At 37.1% G+C, this 18402-nt stretch overlaps 1 protein-coding gene across 8 annotated transcripts in view; it reads right to left on the bottom strand.

Annotated features, from left to right (window-relative positions):
• TMCC1 (transmembrane and coiled-coil domain family 1) overlaps positions 1-18402 on the bottom strand; it is a 251589-nt gene that overhangs the window by 92269 nt on the left and 140918 nt on the right. The window contains exon 1 of one of the 8 annotated variants that reach the window (XM_073901693.1): positions 9101-9130. The exons of the other annotated variants lie outside the window; for them this stretch is intronic. Coding sequence (XP_073757794.1) covers positions 9101-9115 — 15 coding nt within the window. The 5' untranslated portion in view covers positions 9116-9130. Of the gene's footprint in view, positions 1-9100; positions 9131-18402 lie in introns of those variants that run through there. 8 annotated transcript variants of the gene reach the window in all.

Raw genomic sequence — 18402 nt, forward strand, 5'->3', positions numbered from 1 at the left:
CGTGTAAGATATACAGTTTTGTTTTGATCTCTTAAAAGGAAAAAAAGGCATCTTCAGTGTTTGAGAGAAGGAAAACCATAAAGTGTTTCAATAAGAAAAGTAAGCTAATTTGGTGTTCTTGATCTCAGCTCATAAGGCATTTAGTAACCCTGAATTTGGTTTGCCAAAACTTATAAAAGTTTTATTCTGGAGTAATAAAATAAGGTAATAGGGAGAAAGGAATACTTAATATGTAGCTACATGATGTTTTTCTAGTGTGTTTCTATGTGCACAGAAAAAATACCTTATCTCAATGAGGCAAATGAATGTTCCAGAAACACACACACACACACACACACACACACACACACACACACACAGAGAGACAGGCTGAATCCGGCTTAGACTTAGACCATTTCAGCTTTCTAATGTGATGATTCTATGATTCAAATATTCTGAATACCTACTGGTTACCTGTTTTGAATCTTGCAGCAAACCTCTAAATGTTAACTGGCTCTCCGTCAAGTTACTTATTCACCAGGATACAAGTACTACATTCTGATGAACCTTTTTAGAAAATAAACAACCTGTTCCAACTGACAGTTTCATTGACCTGTAATAGGTATAGTTTCTTGGACATGTCTTCATTGACCTAGAGGACTGTTTTCTCTTGGATACAAGAAGGACATTTCTTATGTCTCAAAGTCTTTAAAAATATACATAGCCTTTGAACCAGAGTGTCCATGTTTTAATTTTTCTTTTTCAGAGTGTCCCTGTTTTTAAAAGCAAGTCCATGGAAACAGATCTAAGTACTTTAAATTTTTATAGAAGATGTAGGAAAAAAAACCAAAATGTTGTAATATATTCTCCATCTTCAACATTCGAGCTGAATTCTCTGTAAAATTCAAGCTGCCTGTCTTCTTCTATTTACCCGTAGGGGGGGTGAGGCCTTAATACCCCTTGTTCTGAAACCTAATTGCCTCTGCATGTATGGGAGGGGGCAGTAGAGGATATTTATTTAACATGCATAATTTAAAAAGTTTGTACAAATTTAGACAGAAGTGACTGCTTACACTATAAAAGGACTATCTGAATTTTGACCCCTCAACACAGCAATCCTCTATTATCCAGCTGTCAGCAGTAAAACTATGCCAGTTCTCTAGGTAGCATTCTAGAAGGAGGAATGATCCTATCAAGCAAGAATGCTTTCCCCATGGGGTGCCTGGGTGGCTCAGTCGTTAAGCGTCTGCTTTGGGCTCAGGTCATGATCTCAGGGTCCTGGGATTGAGCCCCACATCGGGATCCCTGCTCAGCAGGGAGTCTGCTTCTCCATCTCCCACTCCCCCTGCTTGTGTTCCCTCTCTCGCTGTATCTCTGTCAAATAAATAAATAAAATCTTAAAAAAAAAAAAAAAAAAAAGAATGCTTTCCCCATGGTCCTCTGAGTTTTGTGACTCTCTTTCCTTCATGCTTGGAGTTGGGTTGTTATTAATATCCCCATATTCACTGGCACAGAATTGTCAGGGATTCATTACACATATCCTTGCAAAGGAGTTAATAAACCAAAAACCAAAAACAACCTGAAACAGTCATTCACCACCAGAATCAATACCAGAACTATGTTCTCCTTGGGAGGCTATACTTTAAAGCTTCCATTCTGGATTGAATATATCCCAATTCTTCAGCCATTTGGAAATCATCAGTGAATGCTGACAAGGTATGCTAATAACAGAAAAAAATCAATTTAAAAGAAAAAAGGTGCCCCAAAATAAAAATTTTTTAAAATAGAAAAGAAAAAAAGGCACCTAAAACACACTATGAATTAGTAGCCAAATATCATCTCTTAAAAGGGGGGATAGTTTCACATTTTTTGTCAAATGATTACCCTAAAAATGTACAACTTTCCAAATAACTCAGATTTTTATCTAAAATCCTAAATATATATAGCCAATCTTTCAAATTATGACATAAAGAAAAAGAATGATTTTAGGAAGGCAGTAACAAATCATGATCTCTAGGGCAGTTGTTTTTTATAATCCACATCAAAATCCACATCAAAATGAGATATTCTGGAAGTCAATTTTACTTTTAAAAAGCAACACATATATGCAAAAGTGTTTAGCAAATTAAATCTAGCAATATATAAAAAAGATAATTAATACATCACAACTAAGTGGGATTCATTCCAGGAATGCTAGGCTGAATCAACACATGAAAATCAATTGATGTAATTCACCATACTAATAGGCTGCATAAGAAAAACCAGAGGTCATACCAAGAGATGCAGAAAAAGCTTTCATTAAAATTCAACATCTATTCATGATAAACCTCTCAGCAAACTAAGAATAGGAAGAAACTTCTTAAACTAAAGAGGGGTATTTATGAAAAACCTACAGGTGGCATCACACTTAATGGTGAGAGAATGAATGCTTTCCCCTAAGACCTGGAACAAAATAAGAATGAATACTTTTCTCACAATTCTTATTCAACACTGTACTTAAAGTCTTAGCTAATACAATAAAGAAAAGAAAAAGAAAAGGCATACAGATTGGAGGGAAAGAAATACTTTATTCATAAGTGACATATCTATTTAGAAAACCCCAAAGAATCTACAAAAAAAAAAAAAGCAATGCACAAACCAACAAAAATATACCACCTCCTTGAACTAAATAAAAAGTAAGTTTAATTTTAGCAAGGTCACAGGATACAAGGTCAATATAGAAACGTCAACTGTATTACTATGTGCCAGCAAAGAACAACTGGAATCTCAAATTTAAAAAAATACCATTTACAGTAACATTAAAAAAGCCCCAAAAACCCAACAAATGGTTCTGGGAAAAAGTCTTCTTAAAGATTTTATTGTTTGGGACACCTGGGTGGCTCAATCAGTTAGGTGGCTGCCTTTGGCTCAGGTCATGATCCCAAGGTCCTGGGATCAAGTCCTACATCGGCGCCCTGCTCCACGGGAAGCCTACTTCTCCCTCTGCCTGCTGCTCCCCCTGCTTGCGTGCTCTCTCTGACAAAAAAAATAAAATATTTAAAAAAAGAAAAAGATTTTATTGATTTATTTATTTGAGAGTGGGGGGAGAAGCAGAAGGAGAAAGACAAGCAGATTCTGCACTGAGCACAGAGCCCAGAGCGGAGCTTGATCCCACGACCCTGAGATCACGACCTAAGCGGAAATCTAGAGTCAGACACTCAATGGACTGAGCCACCCAAAAGCCCCTGAGGAAGAAAAAAATTTTAAGAACCTTGATACATACTTTACATCTTACACAAAAATTAAATCAAATGGCTCATAGGCCTAAATATTAAATTCAATATTAAAAACTTTAAAAAAATACATAGGAAAAAATCTACAGGACCTTGGGTTTGACAACAAGGTTTTACATGTAGCATGAAAAGCACAAACCATTAAAGAGAAAAACTGATAAATTAGACTTTATCAAAAACAAATAAAATAAATTAGATATCATCATCAAAATTAAAAACTTTCGCTTTGCAAAAAGCACTGTTAAGAGAATGAAAAGACAAGCCTTACATATTTGCTTGGTAGAAAACATTTGCAAATCACATTTCTAGGACCTTTCTAGAATATCTTAAAAAGCAACAATGAGAAAACAACCCAATTTAAAAATGGGCAAAAGAGGGGTGACTGGCGGGTGGGCTCATTAGGAACAGCATGTGACACTTGATCTTGGGATCATGAGTTCAAGCCCCATGTTGGGTGTAGAGATTAAACACATACAGAAATACATAAACAAGTTTAAAGAAAATAAATAAAAATGGGCAAAAGATCTGAAAAAATACTTCACCATAGTAAATATATGGAAGGCAAACAAGTAAAAAGATGCTTAAAATCACTACTGAAAATGCAAATTAAAACCAACAGATATCGGGTGCCTGGGTGGCTCAGTTGGTTAAGGGACTGCCTTCAGCTCGGGTCATGATCCTGGAGTCCCGGGATCGAGTCCCGCATCGGGCTCCCCGCTCAGCGGGGAGTCTGCTTCTCCCTCTGACCCTCTCCCCTCTCATGCTCTATCTCATTCTCTCTCTCAAATAAATAAATAAAATCTTTAAAAAAAAAAAAAACAACAGATATCACTACACACATGTCAAAAGGCCTAAAATCCAGAAAACTGACAAAAACAAATGCTGGTGAAGATGTAGAGCAACAGGAACTCTCATTCATTGCTGGTGGGAATGCAAAATGGTACACTTTATAAGAAACTGTCAAACTCTCTCTAAAGTTAAACATGGATTTACCATATCACCCAGCAATCAGGCCCCTAGATATTTACTCAAATGAACTGAAAAACCTATACATAAATGTTTGTAGTAGTTCTCTTTATAATTACTAAATACTGGAAGCAACCAAGACATCCTTCAATGGGGGAATAGGTAATCAAAACTATGGTACATCCATACAATGGAATACTATCTAATCCAACAAGCTGGATGAAATCTCGGGGCACCTGGCTAGCTCAGTGGGTGGAGCATACAACTCTTGATCTCAGGGTTTTAAGTTTGAGCCCCACGTTAGGTGTAGAGATTACTTAAAAATAAAGTCTTAAAGGGGCACCTGGGTGGCTCAGTCGGTTAGGCATCTGCCTTCAGCTCAGGTCATGATCCTAGGGTCCTGGGATCGAGCCCCGTGTTGGGCTCCCTGCTTCGCAGGAAGCCTGCTTCTCCCTCTCCCACTCCCCCACTTGTGTTCCCTCTCTCGCTGTCTTTCTCTCTCTGTCAAATAAATAAAAAATCTTAAGTAAATAAATAAAGTCTTTAAAAAAAAAAAGGGTAAGTAAATCTTAATGCATTTTATTATGTGAAAGAAGCCAGACTCAAAGGGCTATTTTTGTATGATTCCATTCCTATGATCTCTGGAAATGGCAAAACTACAGGGATGGAAAGCAGATCAGATTGCCAAAGACTGGTGGAGAGGGAAATGGTTGATTAAAAGGGGAAGTGCAGGGGGGAACTTTTGGGGTGAAGAAACTGTTGTGTAGAGCACTGACAGATACATGACTGCATACAATTGTCAAAATCCAAAGGACTATACATCAGAAAGAGTAAACTTTAATGTACATAAACTTAAAAAAAGAAAACAAGAATGAAAAAAACCCAACCATGCTATGGGGATCTCAGAATGGAATGAAGATTGTGAAAAATGAAATCTAACTGCATTACAAATACACGACCACCCCAATGAAATGAAGGTGGTAGGAGGAAGACCTAAGTAACACTGGAAAATGGGTGTTTGGGCTAGAAACTATAAAACTGAGACAAAAGGGACTATATAAACACTATACTTTACTTGGTAAATGTGTTTCTCCCACAGGTAGGGAGATTCATAATTCTGAAAGTGCTTTACAGGCATACCAATGGATGAACAGTAAGTAAAATGGATAATGGATGGTTACATTCAGGTGTCTCACTGTCAGGTAGGGGAAGTTACAAATAAGCAAACAGGAAAGGCTAGAATGAACCCCATCACACTGGATCAGAGGTGAAGACCTCAGAATGAACTCATGTTCTCATGTTTAGCTTAGTAACTGTACAGATGGAATAGATACAGAAACAATTACAGATACGTGTATACCTGGGTTAGTATACACACCTGTTATTTTCTAGGTCTGTTAGCTGAGAGGGCCTAGATGCAATGACACTCCAGTAGCAATGAGCGTACAAAACCAGCACTCAAATCTTGCTTGCTAAATCCAATGAAAGAAACCAAGACTCCTTGGAGAAATGGCTGATTCTAGGACTGGGACAGGGGAAAAACAAGAGGAGTCTGGAGTGTTTTATAGTATCAGAAAGTAAAAAGTACTCAAAAGCCAAAAGGATAAGACATGTCAAAGGGACACAAAAGACAAACTGAAAGAGCTCCCAGGGGCCAAAGCTGAAATAATTAAGCAACAAAATAAATAATGATAGTATTGGACTAAAATCCAAAGTATAATATGCACATACATGAGTTCATACTGATATAAACAAATGACTGAATGAATAATTAGGGAGAAGAGTCAAATCTTTTGTACTGAAGAATCCCAAATATACATAGATAGTACCCCCCTCCAGGAGGTAGAGGCCTCATGTGGGTATGTTGGCCTTAGCAACTCAGGCCTGGAGAATAAATGGGAAGAGAGTAATTTTACAACAGAGAAGCTGACATACACTATCTTAACTAAGTAACCAAAACTTAACCACTGACACCATGTACTCTTCAACATTCTCTTTAACCTTTGAGAAGCTTAACCACAGTCTAATTGTCAGAAAAACAGACAAACTCAAACTGAGGTACAGTCTCTAAAAGACCTGATGAGTACTCCTCAAAACAGTCAAGGTCACACACACACACACACACACACACACAAACAAAAAACAAGTAAAAATGAAGAAACTGTCATAGACAAGAGGAGACTAAGGAAACAGGACAACTGAGTGCAATGTCGTATCTTGGATTAGATCCTGGGCAGAGGTGGGGCGGGTGGGGGAGGCCATTAATGGAAAAACTGGTGAAATTTGAATAAAATGTAGGCTTTAGTTAATAGTAATTTAGCAACGTTGGTTTCTTAATTTTAACAAAATGTACCACAGAAATGTAAGAAAATAATGTTAGAGGAAACTGAAACTGGGTGAGGAGTATATGGAAACACTCTGTACTGTATTTTTTTATTTTTCTTATTTTTTAATCTATCCCAAAATAAAAAGTTTACTTTCTAAAAAACAGGAACTCTTAGGTCTGACATAAAGCCTTTCTGTGACACAAATCAGAGACCTAAATTGCAGGCAACAGTAAAAGTTAATACTTTTTAGTAGCCATGACATCAGCTTATTCCTTCATTCATTCATTCACTCACTCAACACTTACGGCTACAGGACATGCTGTGTTAGGTACTTGGGAAAGAAAATTGAGTAATACTCATGTCTGGATATAGAAGTGTTGGGTTAATAAGGCACTTTTTGCTGGTGTCTTAAAATGGGAAGGATCCTCTCAGGTTACCAAAGGTTTAATATATCAGAAAAGGAAGTACAGATATTAGAAGTTATGACAAATGCAAGGATGAAGACATCAGTACTTTAGCCAGTTCACTTACCTCTGCCCTTCAGCTGTCCCATATAGAAAATAAAATTAACAAGAGTGTACCCAGTCTAAGGTTAGGGACTTGTATCAAAAGACCTTGAAGGCCCCTTAAAAGTGTACGATATCTATGGTTCTATTAAATATTCAAATATTTTATTTCTTTTTTTAAAAATTTTGTTTTTTAAATAATCTCAACACCCAGCATGGGTGCATGAACTCACAATCCTGAGATCAAGAGTCGCATGCTGTACCAACTGAGCCAGCCAGGTGCCCCTTTTGTTTCTGCTCCTATAGCCACCACTCTGAATCTATCTAGACAACTCTAACAGCATCCTAACTGGTCTCCCTGCTTTCAGTCCTGCTCTTCCTACAATCCATCCTACATACAGCCACTAAAAATGAGCTTTCTAGAGTACACACTATTCTACTGCTCCAAAGTCTGCATGAGAATATGATCTGGTGTCTAGGACTGGGTCCCTAGGCCTACTTAACTAGCTATTAGCAAGTCATTTAACATCTGGGAGCTTCAGGTCTCTTATCTATGAAGTAGGGGTGCTTTCCTCACTTGGTTCTGGGGCTCACACAGGATAATGAACATAACAATATTCTGTAAATGTTGATGATGATAATTATTTTGGATCTCTCAGGACTACAAAATCAATTTAAACCATTTATCTTGGCATTTTAAACCTTCCCTTACTTAGCTGTATCTTGCTTACGCATATCTCTCGGTCACTCCTCACCAACCACCTATACAATCTTCTCTCCATCTAAATCCTACTCACTTTTAAGAATCATTGCAAATGCCTCTTCACGGACTCTTCACTGACCATTCCTTCTCAGGGAACTCTTTCTCCTATGAACTCTAAATTCTTACTGATTCCTAGTAAATGTCTTCAAAAATAATTTTCATAATTTCCCTTCCCTTAAAAACCTACAAGGTTTCCCAATACCTTTAGCATAAAATCATGCTTATAAATTAGATCAACTGAAAAGACAATGGCTTGTTTTGTTGATCTTAGTGAGTCTCTCTGAAATGTAATTAAAGGGAGAGTAGTTTTACAGTTTATTCCACTACTTTTTTTAATTTAGTTGAGTTCATCCATTAGTTTCCAAATGATTTCATGTTGTGTCCTTCCAATCTAACAAGTTTGTATGGTTTATTTTCAGTTTCTGAAATTGTGGTAAGAAACTCCTAACATAAAATTACCACCTTAATCATTTCTAAGTGTACAGTTCAGTAGTGTTAAGTATATTCACACTGCTGTATAACGGATCTTCAGAACTTTCCCATTCTGCAAAACTGAAATTCTGTCCCCATTAAACAATACCTCCCTATTCCCCCTTGTCCCAGCTCCTGGCAACCACCATTCTACTTTCTGTCCCCAGGAATTTAACTCCTTTAGGGACTGCACATAAGTGGAATGATACAGTATTTGTCCTATTGTGACTGGCTATTCCAATTAGCATAACGTCCTTAAGGTTCATCCATGTTGTTACATGTGTGGAAATTTCCTTCCCTTTCAAGGCTAAATATTACATGTTTCCTTGAATGTATATACTTGAGTCCCCCCGTATCTGCGGTTTCACTTTTCTCACTTTCAGTTACCCATACTCAACCAAGGTCCCATATTAGATGATCCTCTTTCTGATGTATCCTCAGAAGGTCATAGGAGCCTACTGCTACATCACAGTGCCTAAGTTATTTCCCTCACTTCGTCTCACCAAGTAAGCATTTCATCATCTCACATTATCACAGGAAGAACAAGGGTGAGTATCATACAATAAGACATTCGGAGAGAGAGACAGATCATATTCACATAATTTTTACCGCAGTGTACTGTCATAATTATTCTATTAGTCATTATTGTTAATCTCTTATTGTGCTTAATTTATAAATTAAATTTTATCATAGGTATGTATATTTATACTATGCAAATATAGTATATAAAGGGTTCAGTCTTATCTGCAGTTTCAGGCATCCACCGGGGGTCTTGTAATGCATCCCCTGTGGATAACAGGGGAGTACTGTACTTACATTTTGTTTATCCATTTATCCATCAATGGATTATTTGGTTTGCTTCTACCTCTTGGCCACTGTAAATAGTGCTGCTGTGAGCATGGGAAGTTTGAAGTTTTAAGTGGTTAAAAAAAAGAAAAAAAAAGAAAAGAACACTTAAATTTACTTCTCCAAAATACTAGCTATCTCAATTCTTGCCCCATTATTATTCTATAACAGCCTCTAAGTTCCAAGTGACTTGACACATCAATCAGTAAAATCGCTACTTTAATACTTACACTTGTCTAATTTATGACCATTTTTGAAATCTGATTTTTAAATATTATATTTTACATACAATTCCAGCAGATGTCATCATTTCTCACACTGGGGCTGTGTCTTGAAGATTTCAGAGACAATATTCCTGTACCTCCTACTTCCCACTTAATTTTATAATTTAAGCCTTAGATGAAGAAAAGAGTCTAGAGACTCTTCTCAGATGAAAACAGCCAAGATTACTGGTAGAATAAGGTTAGATTCTTAAACTTCCTCAAAAAGTATTTGGTTTGCTCTTCTCTCCTAACTTTTCGTATTAAAAAATATCATCAGTGCTCAAAACACTAAGTGAAGAAGAGAGAAAACACGTTATTCTAGCAATTCGATTCTTACAATACTTTGAGTAACTATGCCAAAGGAAAAGATGAGAGGAGAGAAGAAAAGAGAGTAAGTTTCCCTTTTTCATCACCACTATCATAGCAGCTAACCTTTAGTGACAGCTTGCTGTTTGCTTGGGCTTTATTTTTTACATGCCTGTGTGATTCGTACAACAACCAGACGAAGAAAGTTGTTATTAACCCCATTTTACAGATAAGGAAACTAAGATTTAAAGATACTAAAGAATTTCCCCAAATCACACACCAAAGCACCAAACTTTTAACTCAGACCCTGATTCCAGACCCTCCCATCTAATTCCACAGAACCTCTCCATTTGTCTATTTTCTTCTCTCATGTTCTACTCTTGTGTCTTTTACATTCTTCAGATGGATGTTGGTACAACAGTTTATCCAAAGGGTACATTAAAGTCTTCAAGATAATGAGGGTGTTTTTGGTGGGGTGGTGATGGGAGCTGCCACAGTCTAAGAAAAAGGAAGAGTTTGGATTGTTTTTTTGTTTTTGTTTTTGAAGGCTCCAAGGAACTTCAGCAGGTTAAGGCCATGAGATGCCCTTCATTTTAGGGATCTCTGAATTCCCAAATTAATCTGAACTGAAATACTTTGTATTTTAGCCAAAAAATACCCCAAGATATTTATTCAGCTATCTTTTTAATACAAATTCTGTATTCTTCTATGGATAAGTATTTTTATGCCATTATCCCAACCCCATCAAATAATGCCTTCAGCAGTTTAATTATATTGCTTGATCACATGAACTCTGCTTTCTTTTTGTTATTCTCTCCTCTCTTCTCACTTCTTTTCTGACATAAAATATCTAGAGTTTCTAAATACCCAGAAATGTGTTATGTTATTTATTTTTAATACCCAGAAATATTTTTAAAATCTTTTGTTAAACAGCATATCTTACATTCTGAGTGGTTTCAAGTGCTCAAGCAAACACTGAGAAACACTTATAAAAATGTCATTATACTGGGGTACCTGGGTGGCTCAGTTGGTTAAGCATCTGCCTTCGGCTCAGGTCATGATCCCAGGGTCCTGGGATCGAGCCCCACATCGGGCTCCCTGCTCGATGGGAAGCCTGCTTCTCCCTCTCTCTCTGCCCCTTCCCCTGCTTGTGCTCTCTCTCTAATAAATAAAATCTTTTCTTTTTAAAAATATTTTATTTATTTATTTGACAGAGAGACAGACAGCGAGAGAGGGAATACAAGCAGGGGGAGTGGGAGAGGGAGAAGCAGGCTTCCCGCGGAGCAGGGAGCCTGATGTGGGACTCGATCCCAGGACCCTGGGAACATGACCTGAGCCGAAGGCAGACGCTTAACGAATGAGCCACCCAGGCGCCGCAAATAAAATCTTTTTTAAAATGTCATTATACTTATTTGATAATATTTAATAAATTATATTCAGAACATAATAAGCCAGGCACTGTGGTAGGTACTACTCACATATTTAATTTACTCTTTATAACCATTCCTGGAGTTATCCCATTTTAGAGATGCTATCTCTAGATAATGTCCTATTCCCTCATTCATCCATAACAAAGGATGACAAAGTTTTCCTGTAAAGATACAGAAAGTATTTCAGGTCTGTTTTTGTGAGCCATACAGGCTCTGTCCCAACTACCCAACCCTGACAATGCAACATTATGTAAAGGAACCACAGCCAATACTTGCAGGAATAAGCATGAAAGCAGCCCTATAGACAAAAGGTAAATGAATGGGCATGGCTGTGTTCCAATAAAACTTTGCTTACAAAAATAAGCAGTAAGGTCTGCTACAGTTCACTGACACCTTATCTTAAAATCTTGAGTTCTCTAGTTCAGAGAATCATACTGACTCATTAAAATTTAGTTGTCCTGTTCCCCTTGGTCATCATCATCAAGCAGCTTCAGAATCTGCAAGGTTCAGGGTACCATATATCATCTTGAAATATTCTAATATTCATTCACCAAAACAGTTACTGTGGACCTCAATATGATAAGCACTAGGCCAAGAGCAAAGCACAATTCTTGGCCTCACAGAGCTTATGGTTTAATGGCAGAGAGGCAAGTAAACAGACATTATAAACAGATAGATATATATAAATACAATTTGGTATGGGACTACAGAGAAGTACTACACAATTGAGAAAAGAAAGGAGACTTAAGTCAGAGAAGGCAGTCAAAGCAAAGCAAACAAGAGAAATTAAAACCCACTTAATTTTTGGACTCATAATCCATCAATGAGTTAAACAACTAAGCCAGACAGCCACAGGTATTTTAAATTGACTGAAATGTACAGAGATTTGTTTTTTTTGGAATCAACTTCTACCTTACAAGGATAAAAAAGTACCAGTCTTAGTTTTTACTTTTTTTTTTTACTGAAGTACAATTGACACACAATGTTACATCAGTTTCAGTTATTACTTAATTTTACCCAACCTATTGTTAAACATTTTTTAATAGATGGTTTACAATAAAAAACAAAAACAAGATAATTAAGGATAAGAAAATATTTATCATATAAGAAAGTAGAGAAATAATTCATAAACTTAAGACTACAGAGTATTACAGTACCTACTTAAATTGGACCTAAAGTTCAAGTCAAAATCTTCCTGGTAGATAAAACTAAAAGTAAAATATGATGAGCTACTTATTTGGTAAGTAAAAACTCCTAGGGATTCAAAAACAAAAAAACAAAAAAAACAACAACTAGGGATTCTTTTTAAAACTGGCATGCTTTTTTTCTTCCATAACGTTTACCATCTCCACTGTTTTTGCCATACCTATAAAAGTAGCATTGTTACTCAGCCTCTGTTGCTGATTCATGGAAATCAAGAAGCCCTGATGAAAATTACAAGATAAAAATTACAAAATATTTTCTCTTCAGACATTAAACATAACCAGCTATCCTGGTAAATAAAATGGAGCCAGAGTTTCCCTGTCTCTATTCATTGATATTCCATACAAGGCTGGGACCATTTCCCCACTGCTGTCACATGATTAAGTGCTTCCCTTCAGTTTGGCTGTGGTAGCAACAGTAGAACTTCTCACTTCCCAGTAATAACAATACATCGATGCTATAGGGAAAAGAGACTGATAAAATTCTTGTCAGGAGAACTATAATCAACAGGTAGCAGGGAAAACTTTATTTTAAATGGACTTATAAATTATTTAGCAATACACATACAAAGAAAATCATCCTTTTCAGATATTCCCAAATGAATTTTTAAATGATCTCTGGCTGGCAAGGTCAGTCCATTTTAGGAGAAAGGCAGAAAAAAAGTTGCAACGTGCAACACTATTACTGACTCTATTCCAAAATTTCAAATACTCAAAAAACAAAAACCTGGGCCTGTATTTAAAAATGGGGGAATTTTAAGAGGCAAAATAACTACTATATATGATACTGAGCAAGAGTTTTATTAATGATACCATTAAAATAGCACCTTAAGAAATCGGGCACAAATCTTATACGTGAGGAAATGGTTGGGAGTCTATTATGAAAAACAGTTATGTCTTTAAAACTCTAAAAAATGGAGGAAAGGAAAAGAGTAGAAAAAATATTTAATATTAATAATTTTCAGCATAAGATCCAGTATTTATTGGCAAATATCATAAAAATAATAATTGGGCGTAGGGGAGGTCCTCTAGTCTGAATGCATATGTCCCCCACCAGAATTCATGTGTTGAATCCTAAGCCCCAAGGTGCTGGTGTTAGGAGGTAGGGTGTTTGGGAGGTGATTAGGTCATGAGGGTGAAGCTCTCCTGAATGGGGTTAGTGCTTCCCTGCCACTTCTACTATGTAAGGTAACAAGTGAGAAGATGGCCGGTCTATGGGGAAGCAGGTCCTCCCCAGAAACTGCTATGCCAACACCTTCATCTTAGACTTACTTCCTCGACTTCAGAACCAGGAGAAATAAATTTCTGTTGTTTATAAGTGACTCTGTCTGTTAATAACAGCCTGAATGGATTAAGACAGAAGGCTTTATGGTCCTCATTGCAGTTTTCAAGATTTTTAGAATTACAGAAAAAGAAAAGTTTATTTGACTCTACACCTTTTTACAAATGATGTCTGAAACACTGTCTGGCAAGTCTGGATTAACTGCAGATGATGAATAAAACTGTAATTTCTTGTAATTACCAGCACAGGCTATGAGAGGGGATCTTCTAGTTGACCCAGAATTCAAAGGAAAGTAGTGTTACAGTGTTAGAGAATCTCTACCACAGGCCATGAGGTCATGAGGATTACAGGGGGTTCTGGGTTGCAGAGCTGAACTAGATTATTTGTGAATTTAGCATCCAATGAATTATTCTAACTCAACTGTCTGAAAATAAGAAGAAACTGGGCCTTTACTGAAAAAGTTTGGGGATCTCTTATTTCTACTACTCTGAAACTGAAAAAAATATAGGAATTATCACCTATGTAGAAGATTTTGTGAGGAATTTTCTTGGACTCTGAGTCAGGAATACCCCTAAGCCCAATTTATTTGGGGTAGTGTTCTCCTTAGAGGATCTGCAGAAAGCTTCAACCTCTCCCACAGAGTAAATATAAAGACTAGAAGGTAAAGATGGGTTACTGACTACAAGAAGCAAAAAAGGAAGGAGGGCAATGCAATAAATGTCCTCCTCTTCCTCACTTCTTTGGAGATGGCAAAACCAAGTCAAAATGAATCTTCTACTTGATACAACCACTAATCCCTATGTGAGCTATGTGGTAGGTCTGAGAGTAGACAGAAAGATAATGAGAAAGCAATGCTCTGATGTGTCTGGATGCCATGCCAGAGTGCTAACTAAATTCCATTCATTCATTCATTCAAATATTCATATACACAATCATCCATGCATATTTTTGAGTTATGGCATTTGTAAGGTTCTATGCTAGCATGTGTGGAAAATACAAAGATGACTGTGTTGCTGAAAAGCACCCCACTTCCTAATTTTAAAAATGAATAAATAATTCAATTTGCCTGAGGTATGTTATACTTATAACAGATGCCAGGACACAACTATCCTTCATAATCTTAGTTCAAAGATACTTTCTAACAAAATAAAATTTTAAAAGTCCAAAATCCAAACAACTTCAGAAAATCACTTTTAAATGCCTGTACGTTTAGGAGCACCTGGGTGACTCAGTGGTTTAAGCGTCCGACTCCTGATTTCAGCTCAGGTCATGATCTCAGGGTTGTGAGACTGAGTCCCGCATTGGTCTCTGTGCTGGGCATGGAACCTGCTTAAGACTCTCTCTCTCCCTCTCCCTCTCCCCCTCCCTACCTGAAATAAAAAATGCCGAGTGCCTGGGTGGCTCAGCTGGTTAAGCGTCTAGCTTCGGCTCAGGTCATGATCCTGCAGTCGCAGGATTGAGTCCCGCATCGGGCTCCCTGCTCAGTGGGGAGTCTACTTCTCCCTCTGCCTGCTGCTCCCACTGCTCATTCTCTCTAATAAATAAAAACTTAAAAAAAAAAAAAAAGCCTACATATTTAGACATGTGGACCTTAATGTGTCTGTGAGTTTATTATTAAAAAAAAACACAAAAAACAAGCTTAGTGAGAAGTGCCTAGAGAAATAATTTAAGGAATGTATGTAGGTATTTTGTTTTCATTTGTCATAAATCCTACTGATAAAATGTTTCTTCCCCCTCTTACTGACCCCTACCCTGAGAAACTTGACCACCCATTCTTTTTCTAACTCAGAATAAGATGTGAGGGCTAAATTGCAAAGAAAAACATGGATCTGTTCCTAAATGAAATTAATCTATCCCACATGAGGATAAAATACAACAGTGCTATTTATTTAGTTCAAAGTATTTCTACTCTCACATTTAGAAGAGCCAGGCAGGCAGGGTTTCTTCATCCATAAAATAAGGGGTTGGATTATGTAATATTTAAGGTCTCTCCCATCTCTAAGAGACTATGATTTTCTCTTTTATCCTTTTGAAAGTAGGCACAAAGAGCTGTACTATGCCTGAGGCTAAGCAGAAGCTTGTCAGCATGGCTAGCGTTAGACCCCTGATTCATCCCTGCATTCACTAGTGATACACAGAAAAGTCAGACTCAGCTCTGACGGAATGGAGTTCCCAATCTAGTAGGGGAGGAAAGGCAATGAACAGTTATGGATATGACAGAGTTTTAGGTACCAAGCCAGGGGAAGGTAAAGGGTAAGACCTGGGAATTTTGTATTTTCTTCTTTCAAGGCCTTTGAATCTCTCTGCCAAATCTGATTATCTTATGAAGCAATATAGGTTAGACCTCATACACTTATGTTCTTAAGCTAACATCTGGAAATGATATTAAGTTTCACATTTTTACTCTTCACCAGAGGTAAAAATGAACCAAGAATAATTAAACCACATTTCTCTTCTTAGAGCATACACTATTCTGATTTAAAGGAGGGGACTGCAAAATTTATTTTTAAAATGCTCTTCATTATTAATAACAAATTTTCCCTAGATCAAAGCAATGAAGAATATCTTACCTACTTTTTCCCTTATCAATTAAAGGTATGTCTATAAGGTGATGACTACCTAAGGATTATTTTAGACAATATACTTTCTCATTTTATTACATTTGTCATGAATTCAAATAAGCCTATCCTACACTGCATTTTTGGTGCAAAATGGAACTTTTATTTCCCTTATATTATTAAAGGGGAACATGCTGTCCTTGGCAAGCAAAAATTTTCTCTGAGATTTATAACTATTTGGGGCTCCAAGGGATTCTGTAATTATCTCAGGTCCAACTAAATGAAAGAGCAAAAAGTTAAAACTGTAGACATATTTTTTGAGGCATTAAGGACATCAGTTTGATAAAATACTTTAAACAGTATCAAAACACTCCTTAGCCACAGATTTTAATTCTAAAACCTCAATTTTTTAATAAAGATTTTATTTATTTATTTGACAGAGAGAGACACAGTGAGAGAGGGAACACAAGCAGGGGGAGTAGGAGAGGGAGAAGCAGGCTTCCCGCCAAGCAGGGAGCCCGATGTGGGGCTCGATCCCAGGACCTTGGGATCATGACCTGAGCCGAAGGCAGACGCTTAACGACTGAGCCACCTAGGCGCCCCTAACACCTCATCAATTTAGAGAATCTGGAGAGTATGAAAATTTCTGCACACCTACAGGAAACACACTCTGAATTTGGGTTCAGGGATACTGCACAGTAAAAACTGAATTACAAATGCAATCTGTACACTTGAAGAAAAAGATGGGAGTATGATCAGATTAATATAAAACTTAATATAAAACTTAATAATAAAATTAAGTTTCTGGTCCCCTAAGCAGTCCATAATTATCTCTCTAATAAAAATGAGGAGATGTAGACAACAGAAATATCACTGGCACTGCCTTTAGGAGACTAGATGAATCAATTAAGAAAACATGTACTACTATTACAGCAGGAGGGGAGGAAAGGGGGGGGAATTGGAGGGGGAGACGAACCATGAGAGACGATGGACTCTGAAAAACAAACTGAGGGTTCTAGAGGGGAGGAGGGTGGAAGGATGGGTTAGCCTGGTGATGGGTATTAAAGAGGGCACGTTCTGCATGGAGCACTGGGTGTTATGCACAAACAATGAATCATGGAACACTACATCAAAAACTAATGATGTAATGTATGGGGATTAACATAACAATAAAAATTAAAAAAAAAAAAGAAAACATGTACTATTAGTTTTCTCTCAATGTGATATTACCAGAATATAATTTATCAAAATCTCTGGATATCTGATGCTCTTCTCTTTAATACCTCCTTAATTCTAATGGTTCCCAACTAGAATACTCTCAGAAATCAGCTTGAGAATCATGGGAAGGGCAAAGGAGAGGAACTGTAAGGTAGTATCTTTACTTGGCTTAAAGAATGGGTAAGATTTGGATAACATGATTGGTTGGGGTGGGCTGGGAAGGGAAAGGGAGAATAAAGTGATCCAGGCTGTAAGAAATACTTAAGTGAAAAACAGAGTGAACAAATATAGAGCCTACATAGTAAACAAAGAAAAATTTGATTTGGCTGAACATTAGACTTCCTGGCTAATGAAGTTAAGCTAATTGGTGCTAACTCACGGAGAGGCTTAAGCAGTAAGTTGAGGAATATGAATTTCACTCTGAGTACAAAGGGAGCAGTTGAAGGCTGTGTGGCAAGAGAAAGATGATGAGAGTTTAGAAAGATTTATGTGATGTATGGGCAAAACAGATTAGGGAAAAGCAAAACTGGAGATGGAGGCAGGGAAGAGTTAAAAGGTTATTGTAATTGTCTTAAAAGAAATGATGCTGGCCTGGGTGCCTGGGTGGCTCAGTTGGTTAAGCGATTGCCTTTGGCTCAGGTCATGATCCTGGAGTCCCAGGATCAAGTCCCTCATCTGGCTCCCTGCTCAGCAGGGAGTCTGCTTCTCCCTCTGACCCTGCCACCTCTCATGCTCTCTCTCATTCTCTCTCTCTCAAATAAATAAATAAAATCTTAAAAAAAGACTGTGAATTGTATAAGACTGATGAATCACAGACTTGTGAAACAAAGTCTGAAACAAATAATACATTATATGTTAAGTAAAAAAAAAAAAAGTGATGTTGGCCTGAACTAGACTACTGGGCAATGTGAACAGATAAGAAAGTACAGATATACAAGACATTTTATAGCAGTACAATAACTCAAGAGTGTAGACAAAGAAGACAATATTAAGAACGTAAAAAATATGTGCAA

The sequence above is a fragment of the Callorhinus ursinus genome, unplaced genomic scaffold (genome assembly GCF_003265705.2).
Source record: "Callorhinus ursinus isolate GAN/ISIS: 27379988/994484 unplaced genomic scaffold, GSC_fseal_2.0 scaffold15, whole genome shotgun sequence".
Lineage (NCBI taxonomy): Eukaryota > Metazoa > Chordata > Mammalia > Carnivora > Otariidae > Callorhinus > Callorhinus ursinus.